Source organism: Pelobates fuscus, chromosome 6, assembly GCF_036172605.1.
Source record: "Pelobates fuscus isolate aPelFus1 chromosome 6, aPelFus1.pri, whole genome shotgun sequence".
NCBI lineage: Eukaryota > Metazoa > Chordata > Amphibia > Anura > Pelobatidae > Pelobates > Pelobates fuscus.
The window spans coordinates 140836467-140859045 of NC_086322.1; the positions used below are offsets into that span (position 1 = coordinate 140836467).

Here is a 22579-nt window from a genome sequence, read left to right on the forward strand (position 1 = left end):
TCAAGAATTTTCAAGAATTTATGTCAAGCTGATGTACAATTGTGCTCAAAATTTTGCATATCCTGGCAGAAATTGTGAAATTTTGGCATTGATTTAGAAAATATGACTGACCATGCTATAGCAATGTCTTTTATTGAAGGATCGTGATCATATGAAGCCATACTTGAACAAAAAGGAGCTGCATGGTTGAGAAAGAAGCCATAACTGTGCCAATGCCACAAGAAAGCCCGGGTTACAATATGCCCAAAAACACCTTAACACACATCACAGCTTTTGGCACACTTTAATTTGAAGTGACGTGTTCAGAATAGAGCTTTATGGTCACAACCATAAGCGCTATGTTTGGAGAGGGGTCAACAAGGCCTATAGTGAAAAGAATACCAACCCCACTGTCAAGCATGGTGGTGTCTCACTGCTGTTTTGGGGGGATGTGATCTCTAAAGGCACGAGGAATCTTGTGAAAATGGATGACAAGATAAATGTAGCATGTTATCAGAAAATAATGGCAGACAATTTGCATTCTTCTGCACGAAGACTGCGGATGGGACGCTCTTGGACTTTCCAGTTGAAAAACCAGTGGTTACAACAGAAAAAGATGAAGGTTCTGGAGTGACCATCACAGTCTCCTGAACCTTAATATCATTGAGCCATTCTGGGTAGATCTCAAACATATGGTTTGACCATAGACTTTGCATGACCTGAAGGCATTTTGCCAAGATGAATGGGCAGCTATACCACTTGCAAGAATACGGGGCTTCATAGACAACTCTTACAAAAGACTGCACACTGTAATTGATGCTGAAGGGGGCAATACACAGTATTAGGAACTAAGTGTATGGAGTCTTTTGAACAGCGGTCATTTAATTGTTTTTTCTTTGTTGCCATGTTTTGTTTTATGATTGTACCATTCACCTACAGGTGAATATGAATCCCATAAGAAATAAAAGAAATGTGTTTTGCCTGCTCACTCATGTTTTGTTTAAAAATGGTACATATATATATATATATATTTCCAATTCTCCAAGGGTATGCAAACTTTTGAGCACAGCTGTATATTTAACTTTAAAGGAATACAAGGATTTTGTACAGAACCAAATACTTGCATTTTGTTTTCCAGGGAGCAAATGGGATGAAAGGAGAAAAAGGAGATCATGGTTCACCTGGACCTCATGGAGCTTCGGTGAGTGACATTCACTGCTTTTCCCTTTGAAAGTTATTTTACAGAAAGATGTTCAATTTATATTTTATGGTATGTAAGGAGGAAAATAAAAGGAGGAAGATGAAAAGCTAAAGGAACACTTTAGTCATCATAACCATTTCAAAAGACTGAAGGGGTTATGGGGAAGGGGTTATGGTGCCTGAAGTCTGCCTGGCCCCACATCACTATTGAATGGTTTACTCACTATATAGTTCAGATTCTCAGTGCCCTGCAAGCCAGCCTCCAATGACGAAATGGTGGAGGCAGCACTATGCTATATACCATACCAGCAATAGTGGGAGTGATTGGGTGAGAGTGTGAGCTTAGTGCTGTGAGCCAATCACTGCACCAATCCCTTGTATAAATTAGTATGGCTTGAGGCTGAATCATAAATTTGCCTCTATCATTACATCATTGGAGGCCGGCCTTCAGGTAGCTGGGGACAGAGAATCTCTATTAAATGGCACTATCAACACCTTAATCTGGCGATGTGGTTATGGTACCTATAGTGTTCCTTTAATCTCTGAATCCTTTGATAGCCTATTCTAATTGACACAAGACATGTCTGTGGGTGAGTACATGTGTATAATATTTATTGTTAAACCAAGTCAGAATTTACCCCTAAATACTGTAATATACATGACTCACTACTTATTTACTTGGACATTCATAAATTAAACATAAATTAATTTCTATTTATTCTTTTAAATAAATAAAATGTTTGCACCCAGAATGTTTTCCCTTGAAGGGAAACATTGAGGGAAATTTATCATAATTTGTGATCTGAAAATGGGGGAATAGTTTCTAAGGTGGAGTGGGGACTAATTAAATGTGCCTGCTGATTCCCCCGGTTTGCATAGTAATTGACCCGTGTCTAAAATTTTGCATTATTTTTTAGATCATAATATTTTGAAATATCTCTCCAGTTTCTCTCCCTCTCTCTCTGTAGCTCCTCGCCTGGCATACAAATGATGAGCAACTATTATGATGACTAGTACACTGTAGCTGCAGTCTGGAAGTGTTATATGTGCTACACTAAGATTGATGGGCTTTATAATGATTTGTCTTTATATTAATACGTTTATAGCCTATGTGACAATGTATGTGACACATTTCTCCACACAGTGTGAGAAAATTTGCACTGTTAAATTTAACAGCAATCCTAGTCATTCCGATGGAATTATATACAATGATTATGGTGGAATAAATAGGTTAGGTCTGAAGTGTTCTTGTTGAACTTTAGTTTGTTTGTTTTTTGTAACAAGTTTCCCAATGATTTCTTTTTACAGATTATTGGTCCTCCGGGACCTGCTGGGCCTCACGGTCCTCCAGGCCCAATGGTAAGTTCTCAGCAAATATGTCACTCATACTGAGCTATGACAGTATGTTTCAAACATTTAAGCTAGGGTAAGAGAATGAGAAAGTATGCAAATAAATAAACATATACAAACACACAGATAAGGGAGAATAACCAATATTGACAAAGTGTTGAGATATTTTTATTTAATGCAAAGGGCACCCTGCAGTGTTTGTTGTTATTTTGAGGCACTTTGGAGTTGCCTGTTATGATTTTTCATATGGAATCTGTCCTTAGGGTGTCCGTGTGTATAGTTCACAAATATCAGAGATTTCACAATAAGCCAACACTGGTCTAGAACATGATTAAATTGTCCTATATCATGTAGCTGAATCCCATACGATTTCTGCGTTTCCACATGGCAACCAGGAAATATACGTAGGTTGTGCCATGCCACTCCTCACACCCCCCCTGTTTTGCTTCCTGTTAATGACACATTTTACCTCATATTTTTAGGGGCCACATGGGATGCCAGGCCCAAAGGTAGGTGTATGCAGCACTATATTTATTAAATTAATTAATGCATCCTCACTGTGCATGTATGTTAATGTTAATGGCGCATGCATACATGGTATATTGTTTGTGAATGTATTTTAACATGTGATAACTGTGTAAACCTTTAAGCTCTTACAAATTAATATTACTACAAAACACCCAGAAATAAATCTCAAAATTTATGTATTTAAATGTTTATATTATCTTTTGTTACCTATGATTACATTACTAAAAATCAAAGTGCATTTCTTATAAGCTAGCCAGTTATTTCCCTATATTAGGTGATTAGATCTTATTCTGATTCCCCCCTCCCTTGTCCTGTTAAACATAAGAAGTACAATAAAATTGCATCAAACGCAAGGAAAGGATATTTTAATCAATGGACTATTTCACACAATGACATTTTGTGAGTAACCATATTCATAGTTTTTGTTTTGGAAATAAACGCACTAAGGAAGTAAATGCATCCAATAATATCTTGTCTGTAAGCTTTAAAACCAGATGATTAAATTGTCAAAGTTCAAGTGATACAAAGTTTACATTTACATGAAATGCCATAATTTATTGCAACTGTTCAGAACAGTATCAGGGTTATTCACAAATGTAAGAATTGTCATGAAATCAAAGTAAATTTTAGATCAAACTAACTGAACTGGACGCATTGATGTCTTGGACATTTTTCTATTTTAGCCCCAAATTTGAAATTCACCTTGAATTCCTGACTCTTCTCACTTTAGTAAATAACACTGTATGACTTTTCAACTGACATTAGACAGAAAATTGGTTTATAAAACCAACCCTAAAACTCTTATTGATATTAATTTGTGTTTAAAGGGACACTCTGAGCACCAATACAACTTTAATTCATTTCATAGGTTTTGGCCTCTTACTATCCTTATTTGTTGCATAAGAAAATAAATGTTTTGCAGAATGCACTGTATGCCTGCCTCTTTAGCCACACCCCCTCACCACTCCTGAAATACTTCCTTATTAAATGTATGCACACGGCTCAGCCACTGACAGCACTAAATGGTCTGAACAACAAAATAATCTGCATTATCAGGAGAAAACACACAGTGAGACATACAGTAAGGGTATCACTACCTGTTTATCGTTTCTCTGACTGTCTGCAGCCAGGTTATGAATTAAAAGCAGTTCACTCACTGCTGTTGGGGCAGAGATGTGTGCATATATTTGTTAAGGATGTTTTTCTGGCATGGACAGGCTTGGCTAAGGAGGCAGACTAATGTTTTTTTTGGTTTTTTTTGCACAAATACTATAAAGATTTGAGCCCGTAGCGTTCCTTTAAGTAATGCTCTATCACAGCCAACTTCCAACACCCAAAAATGACTGTCTGTCATGGAACATCCAATCTGTATAGAAAAGGGCAGTCATGAAAAAGTAAGCTCCTCCTCTCACATCACTAAATGAATTTAATTTAATGTAAATACTGTATAACTTACACTGCAATTTAATTAAAACAAAAACTTTAAATAACCTCTCTCCAGCACCGAGTATCCCTCGGTGTTGTCTTTTGTTCATCCCCATGTGCTAACATCACGGAGGCATGTCCCCCCTCCCACCAGTGTGCAGCTTGAAGCCTTCCAAGCCTTTAAACTATTTTTTTTTTTTTAAATTACATTTTGAACAAGCTAAAGTTGTTATATTGCCTACAGTGTTCCAGTGTTTAAATTGTGCTAAACTGGGAAACAGTGTATGGCTTGTTTTCACCACTATGTTTGTCACAGCCAACCCATAGGCCACAAAATCTGTGTCAGGCACCTGGATCCTCTACCACAATGTTCTTCTCATTTTCCCCCATGAACAGTAGGCTGAAAGTAAAGTTATATAGAAAGGAAAAATGTGAAGTATAGTTTTACTATTGTATGGACCAAGGGGTCATAAATATATGTCGAACTCCATTCTAATAGTGTCCATACCACACTAACATACAGTTTTAGAGGGTAAGAAGCCCCCCATTGTAAAGTGAAAAAAAAAACATTTCTACCTCACCTACATGCTAGCTAAAATATATGATTTGCTTGGTTTAATTTTATTTATTAACACCTTGAGGACACATGACAGAAATATTCCGTCATGATTCCCTTTTATTCCAGAAGTTGTGTCCTTAAGGGGTTAAACTAACACAACTAATAAAAAAAGTGGAGCAAGTATCATCAACACCAAAAAACTGACAAAAAATGACAAAATGACAAAATGATAAAAAAAGAAAATAAATCGACCCACTGGGGTCATAAAAAAAAAAAAATGAAATACACACCCAAATGCTACAAAGGTAAGAACGAATATTGGAGAAATTGTAGAGGCTGTCAGCTGCTACAAGTATAAAACCTGAAGGCAGTGAATCACAACTGTTACAGCAAAGTGAACAATTTCAAAAAGTATTGAAACAATAAATATACTAAAGTAGCTAAAAAATACGGTAGTTACATAGACGAAGGTACAGACTGGAGCTCACAGTCTGACCTTCTGGCAAAACTAGAAAAGCTAGATAAATGGCTAGATGGCTCGATAAATGGCTAATGTCCATCAGGAGGAATAGAGATTTACACCCGCCAGGAAGGAAAATACTATATCTACCTGAAGGTGCCTTCGAGGGCACCCCAAAATAACGACCACGTCCCACTGAGTACCAATTGATCCTAATAGTCCTCGTGGCTGTGGAAGGAAATGCTTAGCAAACTAAGTAACTACCAAATCAAGAAAGGCAAAACAACCAAAATAAAATAAAAAAAATCTAGATGAATACACTGACTTCCTGTTTCTATGTTCATATTTTAAAAATGTAGTCGTATAGTAATATAGCTGGAGACAGTCAGATAATATGAGGAATGTCAATAGAGCCCCAGACATCCGTTTCGCCAGTGGTAGCTCATTTACTTTTCGTTCAGTTATTACTTTTACTTATTTATGTACATATATCTAGCACTCTTATAATTTATAATCAGTGAAAATATACCTCTTTAAATAAATAAAGATATCGCTTTAAATAAATAAAAGAACCTGTTACAAGACAATCACATAATTACCGTAGTTTAAATCTGTGAGTTTACTATTCAATAATATATATTTTGCATTACTTTACTGGATAGACCTCATGGTGTTTTCTAGAATGTTTTTTTTCAAACAAATGAGCATTTCATTATAAAATAAAATATACTAAAATTACTTTTTCCATTATGCTGTTTACTTTTGTGAAACATGATAATCGTACATGTTTTTTCTTCCAATTTTAGTTTTGTGTAAAAAGTAAAACACCACAATTACCAACATTCTAATTGCTTTTCCTTTGAGCCTGACCTTTTTAAAACTGTAAAAAATGCAAGAAAAATTAAGCTTTATTGAAATACACAGTGGGATGGTGAATATGAACTTTATATTTTTAGTCTTAATAATGTCTGAGCATCTCTTTAATCAGTCAACGTAATGAGCTTAAAGGTTTCATTAATGTGTGCTGCTTATTCCAGTCTGCCATCTGACAAAAGTACACAAAACAAACAAAAAAAGTGTGTTTGTGCTTCTCTGATTGAAAACCTATCATACTGATTATAGCAGTATACGGAAAATAAGTAAAAAAAAAAATGCATTATTACTTAAAGCTATGTTTATAGACTAGGGACATTGACAACATATGAAATGTACAGGCCCATTTTATGCCAGCATTTACTTTTGCTAGAGTGCTTGTATAGTTCAAAACATAGGAAGAAAATAAAATGTAATTATCGTTATAACACTAGATTGGGTTTACAGAGGTTTCATATAGAAACTATAAATAATTCAGTGATTGTGATAGTTGTTCTACTGTAATTGTTCAGTTTTGGTTTTTTTAAACTGTCTGTCTTGGGAGTCCTACCCCCCTTTAACTCCCTGTGATAAAATCGTGGCCAGTAAACAAAACTGCAGAAACAATCTTGTAAAAGCATGTCACTGAGCCAATTATAATCATACAAAACAATGAAATAGTTGGTATTTATTCTTCTAGGAAAACAAATTAAAAGTTTTTTTTATTGTTAGGTGCTTCTTGGCCATTATGTTTTTTCATGTATAATTCCGAGCCACTACATGTGCTGTACTAGAATTGAAAATGCTGCCTCTTCTGACATGACCGCTCATTTTCAAGATTGTCTTGTCTTAACTCTTTTTTTTTTTGCTTTTATCATAATCTGTTAAAAGCAGTAACTGCTCCCATATTTAGTTTGCAGCTTTAGGAAACCCTGCAGAGCTTAATTTTGGACATTACATTTTGAAATGACCCATAAAGAACAATTTGATTTTATGACGGCATAGATTGTCATTCAAATAGCGACATAACATGGTTTCTCCGTTATGTGACTATAAGAGTTTTTATTGGCACTTTACAAGTTGTGTGGCCTGATTTTTTATTTTTTTTAAATGGCATAGATTGTTATTTGTCCTTGGTTAAACCATTATTTTCCTCATTTCTCTAGGAAAATAACAGTGTAATATCTGAACTATTTAGTTACTGAGCCAGTATCCTGGTGTCTATGGAAGATGACTTCACAGCCCAAGAATAGGACTGAGAAGGACACACAGTTGTTCTGGACAAAACCAAAATAATGCCTGTGCTTTTTAGATGAGCAGTGGGTAGACTAAATTGGCCAACGGACTTTTATCTGCCATTAGAATTATATTTTTCTGTAGCTGTATTAGAGTAAAAAGTTACAAAGGGAGTCCTGACCTTCTGTCCTCCTGACATAATCCTCATTATCTGCCATGTTAGAAAGTTGTTGACCTATGTGTCTTCAGAGCAAGTAACAAGTGCCTTTCCTCATGTCAGATTTATGTCCTTTGTTTTGTGTGCTTGTTGATGTGCCAGGCAGGAATGTTCAGCGTTGTCTACAATTGAACCTCTTCTGTCCCAGCTTACACAGCCAACAAACAAAATTGGCATCTACTTTTACATTTAGGGTGAACCAGGGTTAAATGGTCTTAAAGGATTGAGGGGTGAGCCAGGTCAAAAGGGTGACAGAGGACCACTGGGTCTTCCAGTAAGTAAAAATCTATTCAATTTCACCTCAATCCATATTCTTCTTTCTTTTTTATTTCCATACCAATGATTAAATGATGTTGCAAACCATCTTTATACATACATTGATCAGCACAGTGCTAAAGCAGAAAAAATAAACACCATTCCTTATGTTTTCCACCAACAGTCAATGTTAACTTTCCTGACACCTCCAACACTAATGTATTGTTAATTGTTATTTGTGTACTTGTGTAATGTCCACGTTAATTGTGTAGAAATATGTGAATCACGTCATATTTCAATTCACTGTTTGTTTTACCCTGTGCTGTGTAATTTAATGAACTTACTCACAAGAACAATAATGTGGATTTTCTGTTTGCTTGCTCACGCTTATTGACTTACACTGTGTCACACTATGTCCTGTTATTTTAGTAGCATCTCTCAAAGAACCTACGTCACTGTAAATGAGAGTCCACCATCACTGTTATTCAGAGAGTGGGAATAAAACAAGTCTTGATAATTTTCACTAGATGGCACTAGAACCATTTCAATTTAAATTGTTTCTAGAACTAAGACCGTTGAATAAGCTGTAGCTATAGTCAGTAAGTCACATTGCTTAGATTCACACATTTCTGAAGTTATTTACATTTTTACACCAAAATTTATCATTGGAATATAAAAAAGGAACACTCCAAGCACCATAACCACTACATCTCACTGTAGTGGTTTTGGTGCCAGTAGTGCCTTGACACCCATTATTGTAAGGAGAGAAACTGCTTTTGAACAGTTTGACTTCTTACCTGGGGAATGCTTGGCACCACATGTGTCTCCATTACCATCTCCCAAACGCCAGAGGTTTCTCTGCAGGGACTTGCATTAAGTCTCCTGCCATGCAAAGAAACAGTGATCAGCTGATGCTCTCAGCCAATGAGCTAAGCTCTGCATTTCACGGTTTAGCTTAGGAGAGCTAACATAAAGTTTCTGCTGAGGAACATCCAGCTTTCGAGAGTTTGGAATGGAGGCGTTAAGCAGTGCCTGGTGGATCCCAACTAAGAAGTAAAATCCTTCAAAATAGGTTTGACTCCTTACTGTGACAGCGGGTGACATGGTGCTGCTGGAAACATAACCACTATAGTGAGGTGCAGTGTTTATGGTGCATGAAATGTGTTCCCTTAATTGATTTGGATTAATATACAAATATAAATATATTATACATTAGAGACATCAACAAGTTTGGCTTAGTCACTAAACCACATTTTGTCTTGGAGATTGGAGTTGTAGATTTTAATGCCATCTCTCTGCTATTGTGGTTCACAGTTTGCAAGGAATTTGTGTAATTACTAAACATGCTATTTTCTAACATTATCCTGACGTGCTTGAAATAAATTATTGCACAGTGGGCCGGTATATATACAAGGAGTGCTATGGAAAGGCTATTAAAACAATTATTCCAGTGTTTTTGCTTTTGGCCTACAACTCCCAGCATTCTGTGCCAGTATGAGGTTTGGCAGCCCAAGCTTTGACATGCCGATTCCAATAACACAAAGAGGAACTTTCTTTTTTTACTCTGTGCTTACCGAACCAATGTGGCAAGCATTTCTTATGTATTGGCCATCTTGAGAAAGCAAACACAAAAAAATCCCTTAGCTGTTCTTACTGATTTCCCAGGTTGAAATAAGGGCATAAATCTAGCAATGTTAGTGACACAGACACTGATTCGCCTTCAAAGTGTGTCCAGATGGTGACGGACTCATTGACTCACTGACTCCAGTTTTATTACGTGTAATATATTGCTGATCATAAAGGTCTTGCAATTTGGCAGGACACAGGTTTATAAAGGGCCCCATGCCAGCAAGACACCCACCTGCCAGCTCTTCAGGCTTTTATGATCAGTTTTTAATTGTACTTTATAGAACTGGATCTTACAGCTTGGGTTGTTAGTGTGCCTATTTCCTATTCCAGTTACTTACATGTCTATACGGGTTTGAACTTTATTAACCATTTTTAGTTAAGACAAATGGATATAGAGTGCTTATACTTTTTAAAGTTTCTGGTCCTGAATGTCTGTCATTACTCCATCCCACAATCTATGTTGTCACCTGTAACGTGTTGTTGTTTTTTTTTAATCAGTTCCATGTGCTCACCAGCATCACTCACTAATCTCACATTCTTGTCGTCTATGTTATCCCCGTCATGTGCACCTCCACCTAATCATACAGGGAGCATCTGGCTTAGACGGAAAGCCAGGACCCCGGGTGAGTCCCTTGTGTTTCTGTCTCAAATTTAGCAGCACTCCACAGCATCACACAGAGGAGAATAATATATCACCAAAAAACCCAGTAGATAAAATAAAATTATATATCAATTAGTGTGCACCTTAGAGGCCATTTGTAGCCGATAGTCCATGTAAGCAGTCTGTTCACTGTGCTGTAAATAGTCTATAGCTTAACGTCTAAATGGCTCAATTATTGAGTCAAGATGCAGTGTTGTTCTGTCCAATATATGGAAACTAATCATTGCCAATACAGATGTCTGAGTATTGTTTTTGTGCCCTATAACATAGCTGCTTCCAAATCCCATATTGACAGAAGAGGTTAGATAGTTTAAACAGTTTAGGCCAGTGATGGCCTAACCTTGACACCATAAATTGTTTCTGAACTACATTTCTAATGATGCTCAGCTAGCTTTTAGACTCAGCTAGCTTTTAGCATCATGGGAAATGTAGTCCAGAAACAATTTATGGTGTCATGGTTAGCCATCACTGGTTTAGGCAAACTTGACATGCAGCAAGCTAGAAGTTCACTTAGGTAAAAGGTAACACGGCAGAATCGCTTTTGGAATGCATACTGTGTTACAAATTAATTATTTTAATTTTATTTTTTTATCTTTTGCTCGTATTTTTATACTCCTGTGACAATGGAAACCTGTAAAGAAGATTGACAAACAGTAAATAATTTGAAGGGTGCACAAGGCCTCTGATAATTAGAATAGATCAATATAGATAAATGCACCCTATAATCAAATAAAACATCTGTATCAGAATCAAAATGTCCTATTTATAATGACTGTGCTCTTGACTTGAGGGACAGTTGTGAGAAATAATAACTCACATAAACTAGTGGGTAACTAATCAGCTCTATTTGAAACTAACATCGCTCAGTTTTATTGGTTTCACTGACGTTTTGTGAGCTGGAACCTTTATCGAGTGTTGTAACATATGTAAACTAATTCATGATATATGTATAGTTCTTGTAGGTCTAAGAACTTCACGAATAGGTTAAATATCTGACCACCAGAATTATGAGCAATGCATTGCATTAGCCTAGAACATTGTTACATCTCCACCTTGGTCTATGTTTACGTTCTCCTTGGAATTTTATTTTCAAAGAAGTTCTCTACTCTTGATCTCATATTTATTTCTTGGGGCCTTTTTCAAACTAAAACAAGCATGAAATCTGATTAAAAGCATGTTCTTGTCTTGCTGGGTGCACATGATTTTGAGGCTACAATCAGTCCCGAACTCTTTCAAATGAATCTTATTCTTTAACGTTTAGTGGAAAAACTTTTTTTAATGTCTATACCTGCATAAGTATACATTGCACTTTTATTTTAGAACACCATCTGTTTTATGATTCCCTTATTTGGTTTATTTGTCCTTCTTCTAGTTTGTCTAGTTAACAAACTATCTATACTTATATCTCATTTCACGGTTCCCTTACTCGCGTATTGTCATGTTTGACTTTCTTTGCTGTTTAACAAACTGTAAATATCATACGATTTGTCTTGCCTCTTGGATTCTAACAATATTTCTGTAATCTTTTACATTTCTTTTCTACAGGAGAGGGAGAATGAGAAATTATTTCCCAATATTGTAAAGAGAGATAAGTTTATATTCTAACTTTTCAAAATATTTTTGGTTCCAGGGATCAGATGGTCCAATTGGCGCTCATGGTCCAGCAGGTCCAAAAGGAGACAGGGTAAGTTTGTACATTTAATTTAATGCACTTAAACAATTGGTCACACACAATGCAGTATAGGAAATGAACAGATAAGATGAATAAGAAGATATAACTGGGAAGCTGTGGGTGTTTGTTCCAAGAACAGTTTGTGATTTGGTTAACCAACTGGTGCTGCTTATTTGGATGTATTTGGATATGCATACATTATTAGTGCGCTGTGTATTTCCCTCTAAACGCTGCTTTCTATGGACTTTTAGATCTGGCAATAAGGAAATTAAACCAGGCATCTTGGCTCTTCCAGCACTGCATGTCCAAAGTCTGTGATAGACACAAGCTAGCAGTAATTACTTAACATATTCCCCCAAGATTCTCTTACTGAGCAGAGCTCAAAGACATCAGCTAAACTACAAGTTAAAAGTGATAGTCTTAGCATGTGCAAATGATATGTATTATCACTGGCGAACTACTGGCAATGCAGCTGGTGTGCCTGCGCCACTGCTCACACACTTTGGGAGCCTATTGGATGTCTCTAACATTTAGGGACATGGACGTCCAATGGGCATCTCTGTTCAGGTGCCCGATCAGGAGCCTTGCCCTGTCACATCGGCAATGCTTGAAAAATTGTGTTCTCATTTAGCAAATATTCCCGATATACACACATATGTCAATAGTAGAAAAGATAGCAGAGGAAGCCATGATATATTTTTCCTTCGATACATATTCTTGTTAACGTTGTAGCCACATAAACTACTGGTTCACACAAGAACACTTGGCAACGTGTGACTTAGCCCTAGGCAGAAGGGCACTCCTTGGTAACATGGTTATGGGATTAGTGATGCTTTCTGGTTTTTGCATCCCAATTTCAGAAGTGAGGGGGTTGTAATCTACTGTAACATAATGTAGCACAACCGAGGTAATCATATGCATCTTTATCGGTACAAAGTGGGTTTAAGAAAAAGTATCTGTAATATGGCTAGTTATAAGACAAAAAGCAAATTCATCCTTCATTTCTTGATATTTCTTTTACTTTTTAAAATGTGTTTTTTCTACTGTTGCCTTTTTTTCTGGGGGAGGTGAATCATCCTGAATAGGATCTATCACATGTTAGGACGTGAATGCACTTCAGATTAATTATGCAAATATAATACGTACAAGAGTGGAAACCAAAACTTTCTTAAACCTAGTTTTGCATAGTTGTTGCTTGTCGGGGCTATGGGGGCTATAGCCCCAGTTCTGCACAGTTGATGGAGGGGGCAAATTGACATTAGTGTTTTTTTTTCTTTTTAATACTAGCAGGTGCTTCTTAATGAAGTTTCCTATTACAAAAATATTAGTAATTTATCGCTCTGCCATGCCACTTAAGGGTTGTGGGTGACTGTCAGGAAAGAACACAACCTTATTGCACACCCCTCTATTATTTAGGTAGCATGGCAGGATTAAATTCAGTACCCGATTGTGCAGTATGTACTTGTTTCTGAATTTTATTTCATTAAATCTCAGAGAGCATCAGCAGCAAGCTCTTAATGGGTATTGGGGACAGGACATAACGTAGAAAGGCAGGAATGTGTCACAACATATTTCTACCTCTGTGTCAGTGTAGAAGTCATTGAGTTTTCCTTTGGGATCAATTCATGTGTTTTTAGAACATATCAATTGCCCTGCATTTCTGTGAGTTGTACAGAGATTTAGTGAAAATGCTTATGCAATGAATATTTCAGGGTACACACAGTACATGCTTCTGAAAAAGCCTTTACAACTAGGTGTTGGTACAAACATGTCTACAGCATGTGCCACTTATTTTTACAGGGTGCTTATGGGCAGAAAGGTAAGATAGCACTGTTATATATGGCCACACATTGTAGCTTATTCACCTAACAAGAGGTCATAAAGGGAACAAAGATGTGTCCAAAATAAATGGTATACCATCCCTATCTTTAACAACCTATACCAGCCTTACATGAGCCTAGTTCATCCCTGAGGGAAGGATATTAGAGAATGTAATTGATATAACCCCATCCTGTCACTAATAACCAGTTTTGTCTGTGCTATCAAAAGCTAATGTTGTTCACCCTGTGTTGTGTATTTATATTACAACATTAGCGTTAGTCTACCGCCATTTTTTGTTGGTAATATTGAGTTATCACTTCCCGTTCTCTTTAGTTAATGTCACACTGTGGGAAGATCATTCTGTGGTCACATTCCTAATCACTAGGAGACAGCCTTATGGTAAAGTTTACACAATGGAACTTTTGCATTTTGTGAGCTAGTTACTGTGGCCTTCCCACCTGCCTGGTAAATTCACTACTGTTCTGGGTCACATAGTAGAAGGTTACCATTAGAACTCCTTCACATTTCAGGCTCATTCCTTTATACACCATAAGGCGGTCCTGAATTCAATTAAAAAACATCTTATTTTTAATATGTAGGGTAACAGCTTGCCTGACTGTCATTCTAAGGTTGAGTAGGAATTTTTCCCTAGTTTTTCTGTACTTTGTTGCAAAATTGGAAAGAGCTTCAAACTGGGTTTTCTTTTGGATCCACAGCAAAAAGATATGTGAGAAAGGCTGAACTAGATGGATACATGTCTCTTTTCAGCTATGTAACTATGTAATTGTCTCTGAAATATAGGTTTGATAATGTAAATAAGCTCAAGAACAATTCTTACATTTCAGGGTGAAAAAGGAGCTGTTGGAGATCCTGGACCCAGAGGACCTTATGGTCTACCAGTAAGATATCTACATACAACTTATATATATAAGATGCCAAAATATCAGAGTATTGCAGTATGCAATGATACCTTTTTTATTGGACTAACATAATATTTCAAAGACAAGCTTTTGAGAGTTTCCCTCTCTTCCTCGGTTCTGAAGCAACACTGATCAATTGCAAGCCAGTAACCAACCTCATGCTGATGAGTTGCATTAACAACGAAACAGCTGTCCATGAGTGGTTCACTGGCTTTGCTACTCTTCCTGAGTTGTGTTTCAAAGCTGTTGTATACAGCAGACACATACTCCAAGGAATCCGTGTATAAAGTGGAATTATGAGGCAAAAATGTGGTTCTTTGTTGAGCTCTTTTGCATACACCTACCCAGAATCCTTTGCAGTAGTGAGAACACTGTTAAAGTGAGATTTCTGTGGGAAAAGCAAGTCTTATGCCTTGCCTGGTGTGTGTGTGTGTTTGTGTTTAGCAATGTATTAACTATATATATATATATATATATATATATATATATATATATATATATTTACAATACACAACACACGATCCAGAACACTCACTCATCCACTGAACATCAACTTCAAAGCTTACAGATTTTATTAGTTTTTTTTTTAAAAACTCCTAATCTAGGCAAAAATAATGGGGGTTTAGTTACAGTATATGATCATACATTGCATAAGCCTGCAACAACATCAATGTACCCCATCTTTGGCAGGTCCTACTCTCACAGACTAATGTCTGCCCTTATGAGATTAACCCACTTACTTGGGAAAATGTTCTTCCATCTGAGGCTCTCTGCAGTACAATGGTAAAGAGGGCCCTGGAATGAGGCACCAAGGGCCATATTTAGTCTTGTACTGCAGAGAGCCCCAGATGGATTTTTTCCCCCTCAAGTAAGTGGGTTAATCTCATAAAAGCAGACATTAGGCTGTTAGAGTAGGACCTGCCAAAGATGGAGTACATTGACGTTGTGGCAGGCTTATGCAATGTATAATTATATACTGTAACTAAACCCCCCTTATGTTTGCCTAGATTGGGTGTTTAAAAAAAAAAAAAAACTAATAAAATCTGTGAGCTTTGAAGTTGCTGTTTAGAGTGAGTGTGCTGGGTCTTGTGTATTGTCTAAATTGGCCCCAGCAACACTCCACTTATGCATTTTCAGGTAAGTGCATTTGGAAAGTTTATAAAATGAAGGCCAAAATTAGAAAATTGTTCTGTAATATTCAACCACAAATTTTGGTTTATCTCACCTTACTGTAAGATGCTTTCATTTGAAGGTATTTTAGTTTGAACAGCTGCAAATTGTACTTTTGGTATATATATCCATGCTGTTTTATTTCTATGATAATGTTTTCTCTTTTTATAGGGCAAAGATGGTGAACCCGGTCTAGATGTAAGTTCTAAGTTCTGCGGTGTAAACTGGAAGATGACTTAAGTATCCATGCATGTTTTATATCCATTGCAAAAACCATACCATTTTCATACTTTATTTCTCATGCCTTTATCTACCATAATTTGAGTGTATTTTTGATTTATATTAAAAAAGTAAAATTGTTACAGTACCATAAGTTAAATAAACATAGTAATCACTAGCTTGATATAAATAGAGTTATAAAAAGTAATTGCTAGTACATATATAGGTTGAATTTAACTACATTTAATAAAAACATATTAAAGGCATTTAAGAATATGCAAAATAACTTATTTAAAAATATATCTCTGCAGAAGTGCAATTAGAATATTTCTTAGTTTATTTGGATGTAACTTGAATATTGCATTTGTAAGCAATGCATGCATTGTAGTCAGTTAGACAAGGTATTCTTATGTATTGTTTTAGGGTTTTCCGGGTCCTCGAGGAGAAAAAGGTGACCCAGGGGAAAGAGGAGAAAAGGTGACTGCAGCATTAAATAAATACTAATTTGACAAATTAATCTCTGAGTTGCTTTGACCTTATTGTGCATTATTAAACCAGTCTGAGTCCTGTGTGCTAAACAATAGTGATAACGTCAATTTTGAACAGTGCACATCAACATTTTAGGAAGTCATGCCAGAAAAAGTATACCTTATATTGCTTAGTCACAGTAGTTTAGTTCACTGGAAGTGCTGTTGCAATAGACTACTTCTTACTTATTATCAATCGCTATCAGAAAAACACATTAAGCAGTTCGCCTTAATTAATGGTAGCCCCAGTGAGATAGATCCTGTTGATTTTCTTAGTTGGACCAACTGTAGATGGGCCGACTAGATGGGCCGCATGGTTCTTATCTGCCATCACATTCTATGTTTCTATGCAGTACCTGTCCAGAGTTTCTGTTCCTGGTATGGCCAATTATATTGGTCAGTTAAATGAATACAACTGAGTAATAATAGCTACCAATCAGCTGCTGATTCAGTCCAATCCAATCCAAGATTAGATACTAATTACCTTATAAGTATTCTGATGGAATGTTGGCACACAGGAGTTCCTCCTGAGCAACTAACTTGTGTGACGTAGTAATTAGACACCTAATAGATAATATGTAGTATTTACAGTCTAGATTTCATGAACTAGTTTTTACCATTTCATTCCTTGATTTTATTTTGCATTGTCTTGCCATATATCATAGTCCTATACTACTGACAGATCATGTTGATGTAATTCCTGATGTTTGCTAAATGTCTCTTCTTTTTTCAGAGGTGCAATTGCTTCTCCTTCTTCAACCTATGTTATTTCCTGCAACTTCTCCTCCTTTCTCCATTCCTCCCTGAAACAGCCTAATAATGTTTATTTAGGAGATACCTGCCCAGTTTAAGCAGCTTATGGTTTCTAATGAGCTCAGATATAACTTTTCTCTCTCTGGGCGTATTGTGCATTAACTGGGCAGGAATCACTAAAGAATCCCTCAAAATCTCTCATTGACCCTTTACTCATTATTCTACTAATACTGTGGCTTTACCCTCCCTTTCTACTTCATTAAGTAACTGAAGGAATATGCTTTGATCAATGGAAAAACCTAACAACTTATTGATGGGTTATAATGGACATTTACCTCTGTAATTTACCTTTGACACAAAACATTTTCGTTCTGGAGTTGCTCAAAGTCTAGTTTCAAACAGTTAATGTTATTCATCTGGCCCATTTGTTATCTTTTTTTTAATAACACCGAACAAAAAGTACAGTGACAAAAAAGTAAATGAGACAAATATAATGTTATCTTTAAGGACAAATAAGAACATAGTTTACAGAGTATGTATACTGACACAGAACGTTCTGCTCATTTATTGATAGCAGGTCTGTAGAGTTCTAGTGATGCTTGCATTCACATGACCTTCAATGCTATCATAAGATATGCATGGACTAGACTGCCATGACAATGAAGAATGTATTGGTTCTACAAATTTAAAACATAAGATTTTTGGATGTATTTAATAGTACAATAGTACAACATTTCTTTATTTTCCTGCAATTGCTTTTTTAAGGATATATCTAAAAATGGTCTTCTTTATAGACATCGACAGACAGCATGCTGCTATTTATTTCCTGTACCCAGTCTATCGGTTCTCAAATGTAGGCTAAAAGTGGTAAATGTCCCCTATACCCCATCATTCACTGAATTTTTTTATACATATGTTTTGTCCAAACCATTGTATTCACAGGGGGAAAAGGGAAAGAAAGGCAAAAAAGGGCCTAAAGGGGAGAAAGGAGAACAAGGTGCCCCGGGATTAGATGCACCTTGCCCATTGGTATGTCTCAATCCAAAAATCGGTCGACCTATAATGAACTCTAATGGAAAAGGATGTGAGCAAATATTTATGCCTCGGCTCGCTGGTTTCTTTATGGTAAAGTGACAACCTCTACCTTCTGGTAAAATCTGGCTGGCGATTGACATAATACAATCTATTTATTTCTAATACATTAAACTAAACCCACATTTGAATCTCCCTTTCTTCTAATCAGTCCTACACAACGTGTAATGGAAATACCTACAGTATTGACATTGCTCTAGCTGATGCTAAATATTTGCTCTGCTCCTGAATTTTCTTCCTTTTACGTTTTGGTTTTCTACAGGCAAGTTAGCACTTAAGGTTCTATCATTGTCAGTAACATTGCAAGTTAATCTTTACAAACAGGGTTTCCGTGGATTAAAGGGGGAAAAAGGGGAACCAGGTCAACCTGGCCTGGATGGGCTGGATGCCCCTTGCCAATTGGTACAGTATCTATCTTTCCTATAATCCCTGCATGTGAGTCTTTGTCTGTATAACAAGTGCAAAGGCCAATCTGGCAACATTTGCATTGTCAATATCCTGCATGCTCCTGCATGATCCATGTTTTTTTTATAACTTAATTAATGTGATACTTCCAGTCCTGGATCTAACCCTTGTGCTTGCTCACATCGTCTGTCCTTCCTCTATTATTTTTCCTCAGAATCTTCTACATGCAAAACAATGACACTCGTAACCCTGCAGTGGCAATGGGTAACCGTTGTTTAAAGCTTGCCTGCAGTTTAGATAGAACCTTGTAAAAAAAAGACCAATAGGTAAAAGATTTACTAGTGATGTAATAGCCTGCAGCCTATACCCTTTTTATATACATCCTGACTTAGCTTAATAGCCTCCCTCTGAATCTTAACTTTATTTTTCCTTTAGCTTCCTTCGTCGCTTCCTATCCTTATTTCAGCATGAATCTAAAATTCCTGCCCATACTAAAAGTATACTACAAAACCCTCTCCTTGTACCAATATGGCAATCATAGCCTTTCTGAAATATCTAGTCAATAAAGTTCTTTATAAGGATCGGTGTTCTTTTAGTGAACTATTAATAGTAACACCTGTAGTCCCTTGACAAAGTGCAAAGTGTTTAACCCCTTAAGGACCAAACTTCTGGAATAAAAGGGAATCATGACATGTCACACATGTCATGTGTCCTTAAGGGGTTAAAGAGACCTATCTTTTATAATTGTACTCACTAGACATACTTGAACAAGGAAAGGTACTGGGTAAAATTTCATTGCTGGTGTTACATTTTTAAAGGACATTTTCTCAATCTGTTGCTGGGGAAAAATGAAGCATGTCTACTACTCAAAACGTACTTGTTTTGTATGTCTGCTATGATGTAAATGTCATTTCTATCCAGAGTTTGTCATGCCTGATACAGAATAGCTCTGAGGCTGAAAATAGCCTGTGGAACACAGTTCTAAACAGTAAATGTGTCATATACAATAAAACATTTAACAAGATTCTAACGGCTGATGATAAATCATATACAAACACAGATAATAATAACGAAATCCAATATTGATAAGCTGCATAGCAGTACAATGTGTTGATACTGAACCTGCTCAATTTAATTGTAAAGTCCTCATCCAAAATAAAAAAAAATGAAAAAACATGCTTGTGTTTGCTTTTATGACCTATTATCTAAACTCTGCAACCTCTAGATTCAAATGACATTGGCAGATCATTACTAGTCACCGACCATAAATGCAACCTTATTGAAAAGGGATAATAAAAAAAAACTCAACGGGCCGTAGACTGAATGCAAGGGAATTTTGCATTGAAAGATGTTGATGTGCATGGGACCATCTGTGATAATAGAATGAATACAAGAATCAATAGAGGCCATTTTCATTCTATTTTTACTTGACTTTGGAAAATACACTTGACATGTACTCTGTTTAGTGATTATGTATATATCTTAGATACCAAATAGACTAGCATTAAGGGCACTCACAAGTGTTTCATGGGTTACGAGGGGTTTGTAAAGCCTTATAAAACACTTTATCTCCTTTATGGAATATAAGAGCTGTTACCTATGTTCTCATAATTTGCCAATATACTTTTTTGACAATCTATGTTTTGTTACATACATGGCTGGCGCTACCATAAGGCGACACAGGAAGCCGCTTTAAGGCCGAACCAGTCCTGGGATGCAATATCCAAGATCTGGGAGACCAGCAGGAGAAGAGAGCTCAGCACTCCTCCTGCCAGTCACTTAATGTAGCATAGCTGAGCGGACTGCACCACTTCAGAGTATCTCTACCCGGTATGACAGGAAATGCTTGGTGATAGCTTCTTGTCAGTCCAGGTAGAGGAAACAGAAGCTCCTCTACTGCTGTCCGCTCAGCCACACTGCATGAAGTAAGGCAAGTAGGCCCGTAATATGGTGGGGAAGAGAAGGGCACACAAAAGGTGCTGGGGAAGGGGACAATAACACAGAGAGGGGCTGGGGAAGTGGAAAACTACACAGAGAGTGGCTGGAAAGGGAACAATGACATAGAGAGGGGCTGAAGATGGGGACAGTGACACAGAGAAGGGCTGGGGAAGGGGACAATGACACACACAGAGGGCTGGAGAAAGGGACAATAACAAACAGAGAGGGGCAGGAGAAGTGGACAATAACATACACAAAGGGGCTGGGTAAGGGAACAATAACACACACAGAGGGGCTGAAGAAGGTAACAGTAACATACAAAGAGGACTGGAGAATGGGACAATAACACAAACACAGGGGGTGGGGCAGGCAAAAATTACACAGAGAGGGGCTGGGGAAGGGGACAATGACACATACATATGGCTAGAGAAGGGGACAATAACAAAGAAAGAGGGTCTGGGGAAGGGGACAATAACACACACTGTGGGCCTGGGGAAGGGGACAATGACAGAGAGATGGGGCTGAAGAATGGGACATTGACACAGAGAGGGGCTAGGGAAGGGCACAGTAACACACAGAGAGGAGCTGGGAAAGGGCACAGTTACACACAGAGAGGAGCTGGGGAAGGGGACCATGACACACAAAGGAGCTAGGGGGAAAGTAAGAGACATACAAAGAGAAAAATTGAGGGATTAGATACACTAAAGGGGATGTAAGATACAAAAAGGAGGTAAGGTACAAAAAAGAGGTAAGACATTCAAAAGATTGGATAAGAAATTCAAAAAGGGGGTTAAGAGACGCACAGGTGCAAGACGCACAGGTGTTGTTTTTTTTTTTTGAGAGGAGGCAGCAAAATTAATCTTCGCCTGAGCAGTCAAAAGTGCCTGTACTAGCCCTGGTAGGATATGATATGTTTCTACCATTTGTATTAGAAATATCTGCTTTGGCAAATACATTGTTATTTTGAACCTCCAATATACCTCTTATGAGGTCTCTGAACACTAGGTGACACAATATTTTGAATCAATTGTCTGTTTCTGTCTTCCTCATTGTAAAAAAAAGTCGCAGTATAAACAGGTCCAATAAGGTCCAATAACTGGGCCTGCCATTTTTATCAACGCAAACAAACAATGTGCATTGTTCTATGTTCATACATAGTAATACTAGGATTTTGCCCATGTGCCTTTGTTTCTAGGGCTGTTGACCAGTTACTCAATTTGGGACGACTATATGTCCTCTTTCATCATATTACTTCCATTCATCAGCTTAAAATAACCATTTTAGTTTATCACCAATGGTCCATAATTGGCCCAAAGGATAACAGTATATAATATTTTCTATTTATTGCTTGTATATTTAGAACACGACATAAAGATTACATCATAGAATGTTGCCAAACAGTCCCTAAATGACAACAAAAGCATTTCATCAAAATGTGACAGAATAAAATATAGCTAATTAATCCGCATTTGTTTAAAACAGGGACCAGATGGACTTCCGATGCCTGGCTGTTGGCAAAAGGTGAGAACTGACTAATTGATGTCTCAGCTAAAAGATAGGTAATCGCGTTTGAAATTAAAATTAACCTTTTTTATATTAAACCAAATTATTTCAATAAAGCATAAGAATGTACTCTGCATGCGGCATGTATGGTTTTGTAGCAGTTTAATATTTGCATGCGTGCAAGTTCTGTTACTAAGTATAGTTTGAG

At 36.9% G+C, this 22579-nt stretch overlaps 1 protein-coding gene across 1 annotated transcript in view; it reads left to right on the plus strand.

Moving 5' to 3' along the window:
* LOC134614487 (collagen alpha-1(XXV) chain-like) overlaps nucleotides 1-22579 on the plus strand; it is a 167007-nt gene that overhangs the window by 139563 nt on the left and 4865 nt on the right. Inside the window, exons 24-34 of the mRNA XM_063458370.1 lie at nucleotides 1118-1180; nucleotides 2488-2538; nucleotides 3012-3038; nucleotides 8000-8080; nucleotides 10278-10313; nucleotides 11982-12035; nucleotides 14690-14743; nucleotides 16106-16132; nucleotides 16577-16630; nucleotides 18376-18462; nucleotides 22351-22389. Coding sequence (XP_063314440.1) covers nucleotides 1118-1180; nucleotides 2488-2538; nucleotides 3012-3038; nucleotides 8000-8080; nucleotides 10278-10313; nucleotides 11982-12035; nucleotides 14690-14743; nucleotides 16106-16132; nucleotides 16577-16630; nucleotides 18376-18462; nucleotides 22351-22389 — 573 coding nt within the window. The remainder of the gene's footprint in view (nucleotides 1-1117; nucleotides 1181-2487; nucleotides 2539-3011; nucleotides 3039-7999; nucleotides 8081-10277; nucleotides 10314-11981; nucleotides 12036-14689; nucleotides 14744-16105; nucleotides 16133-16576; nucleotides 16631-18375; nucleotides 18463-22350; nucleotides 22390-22579) is intronic.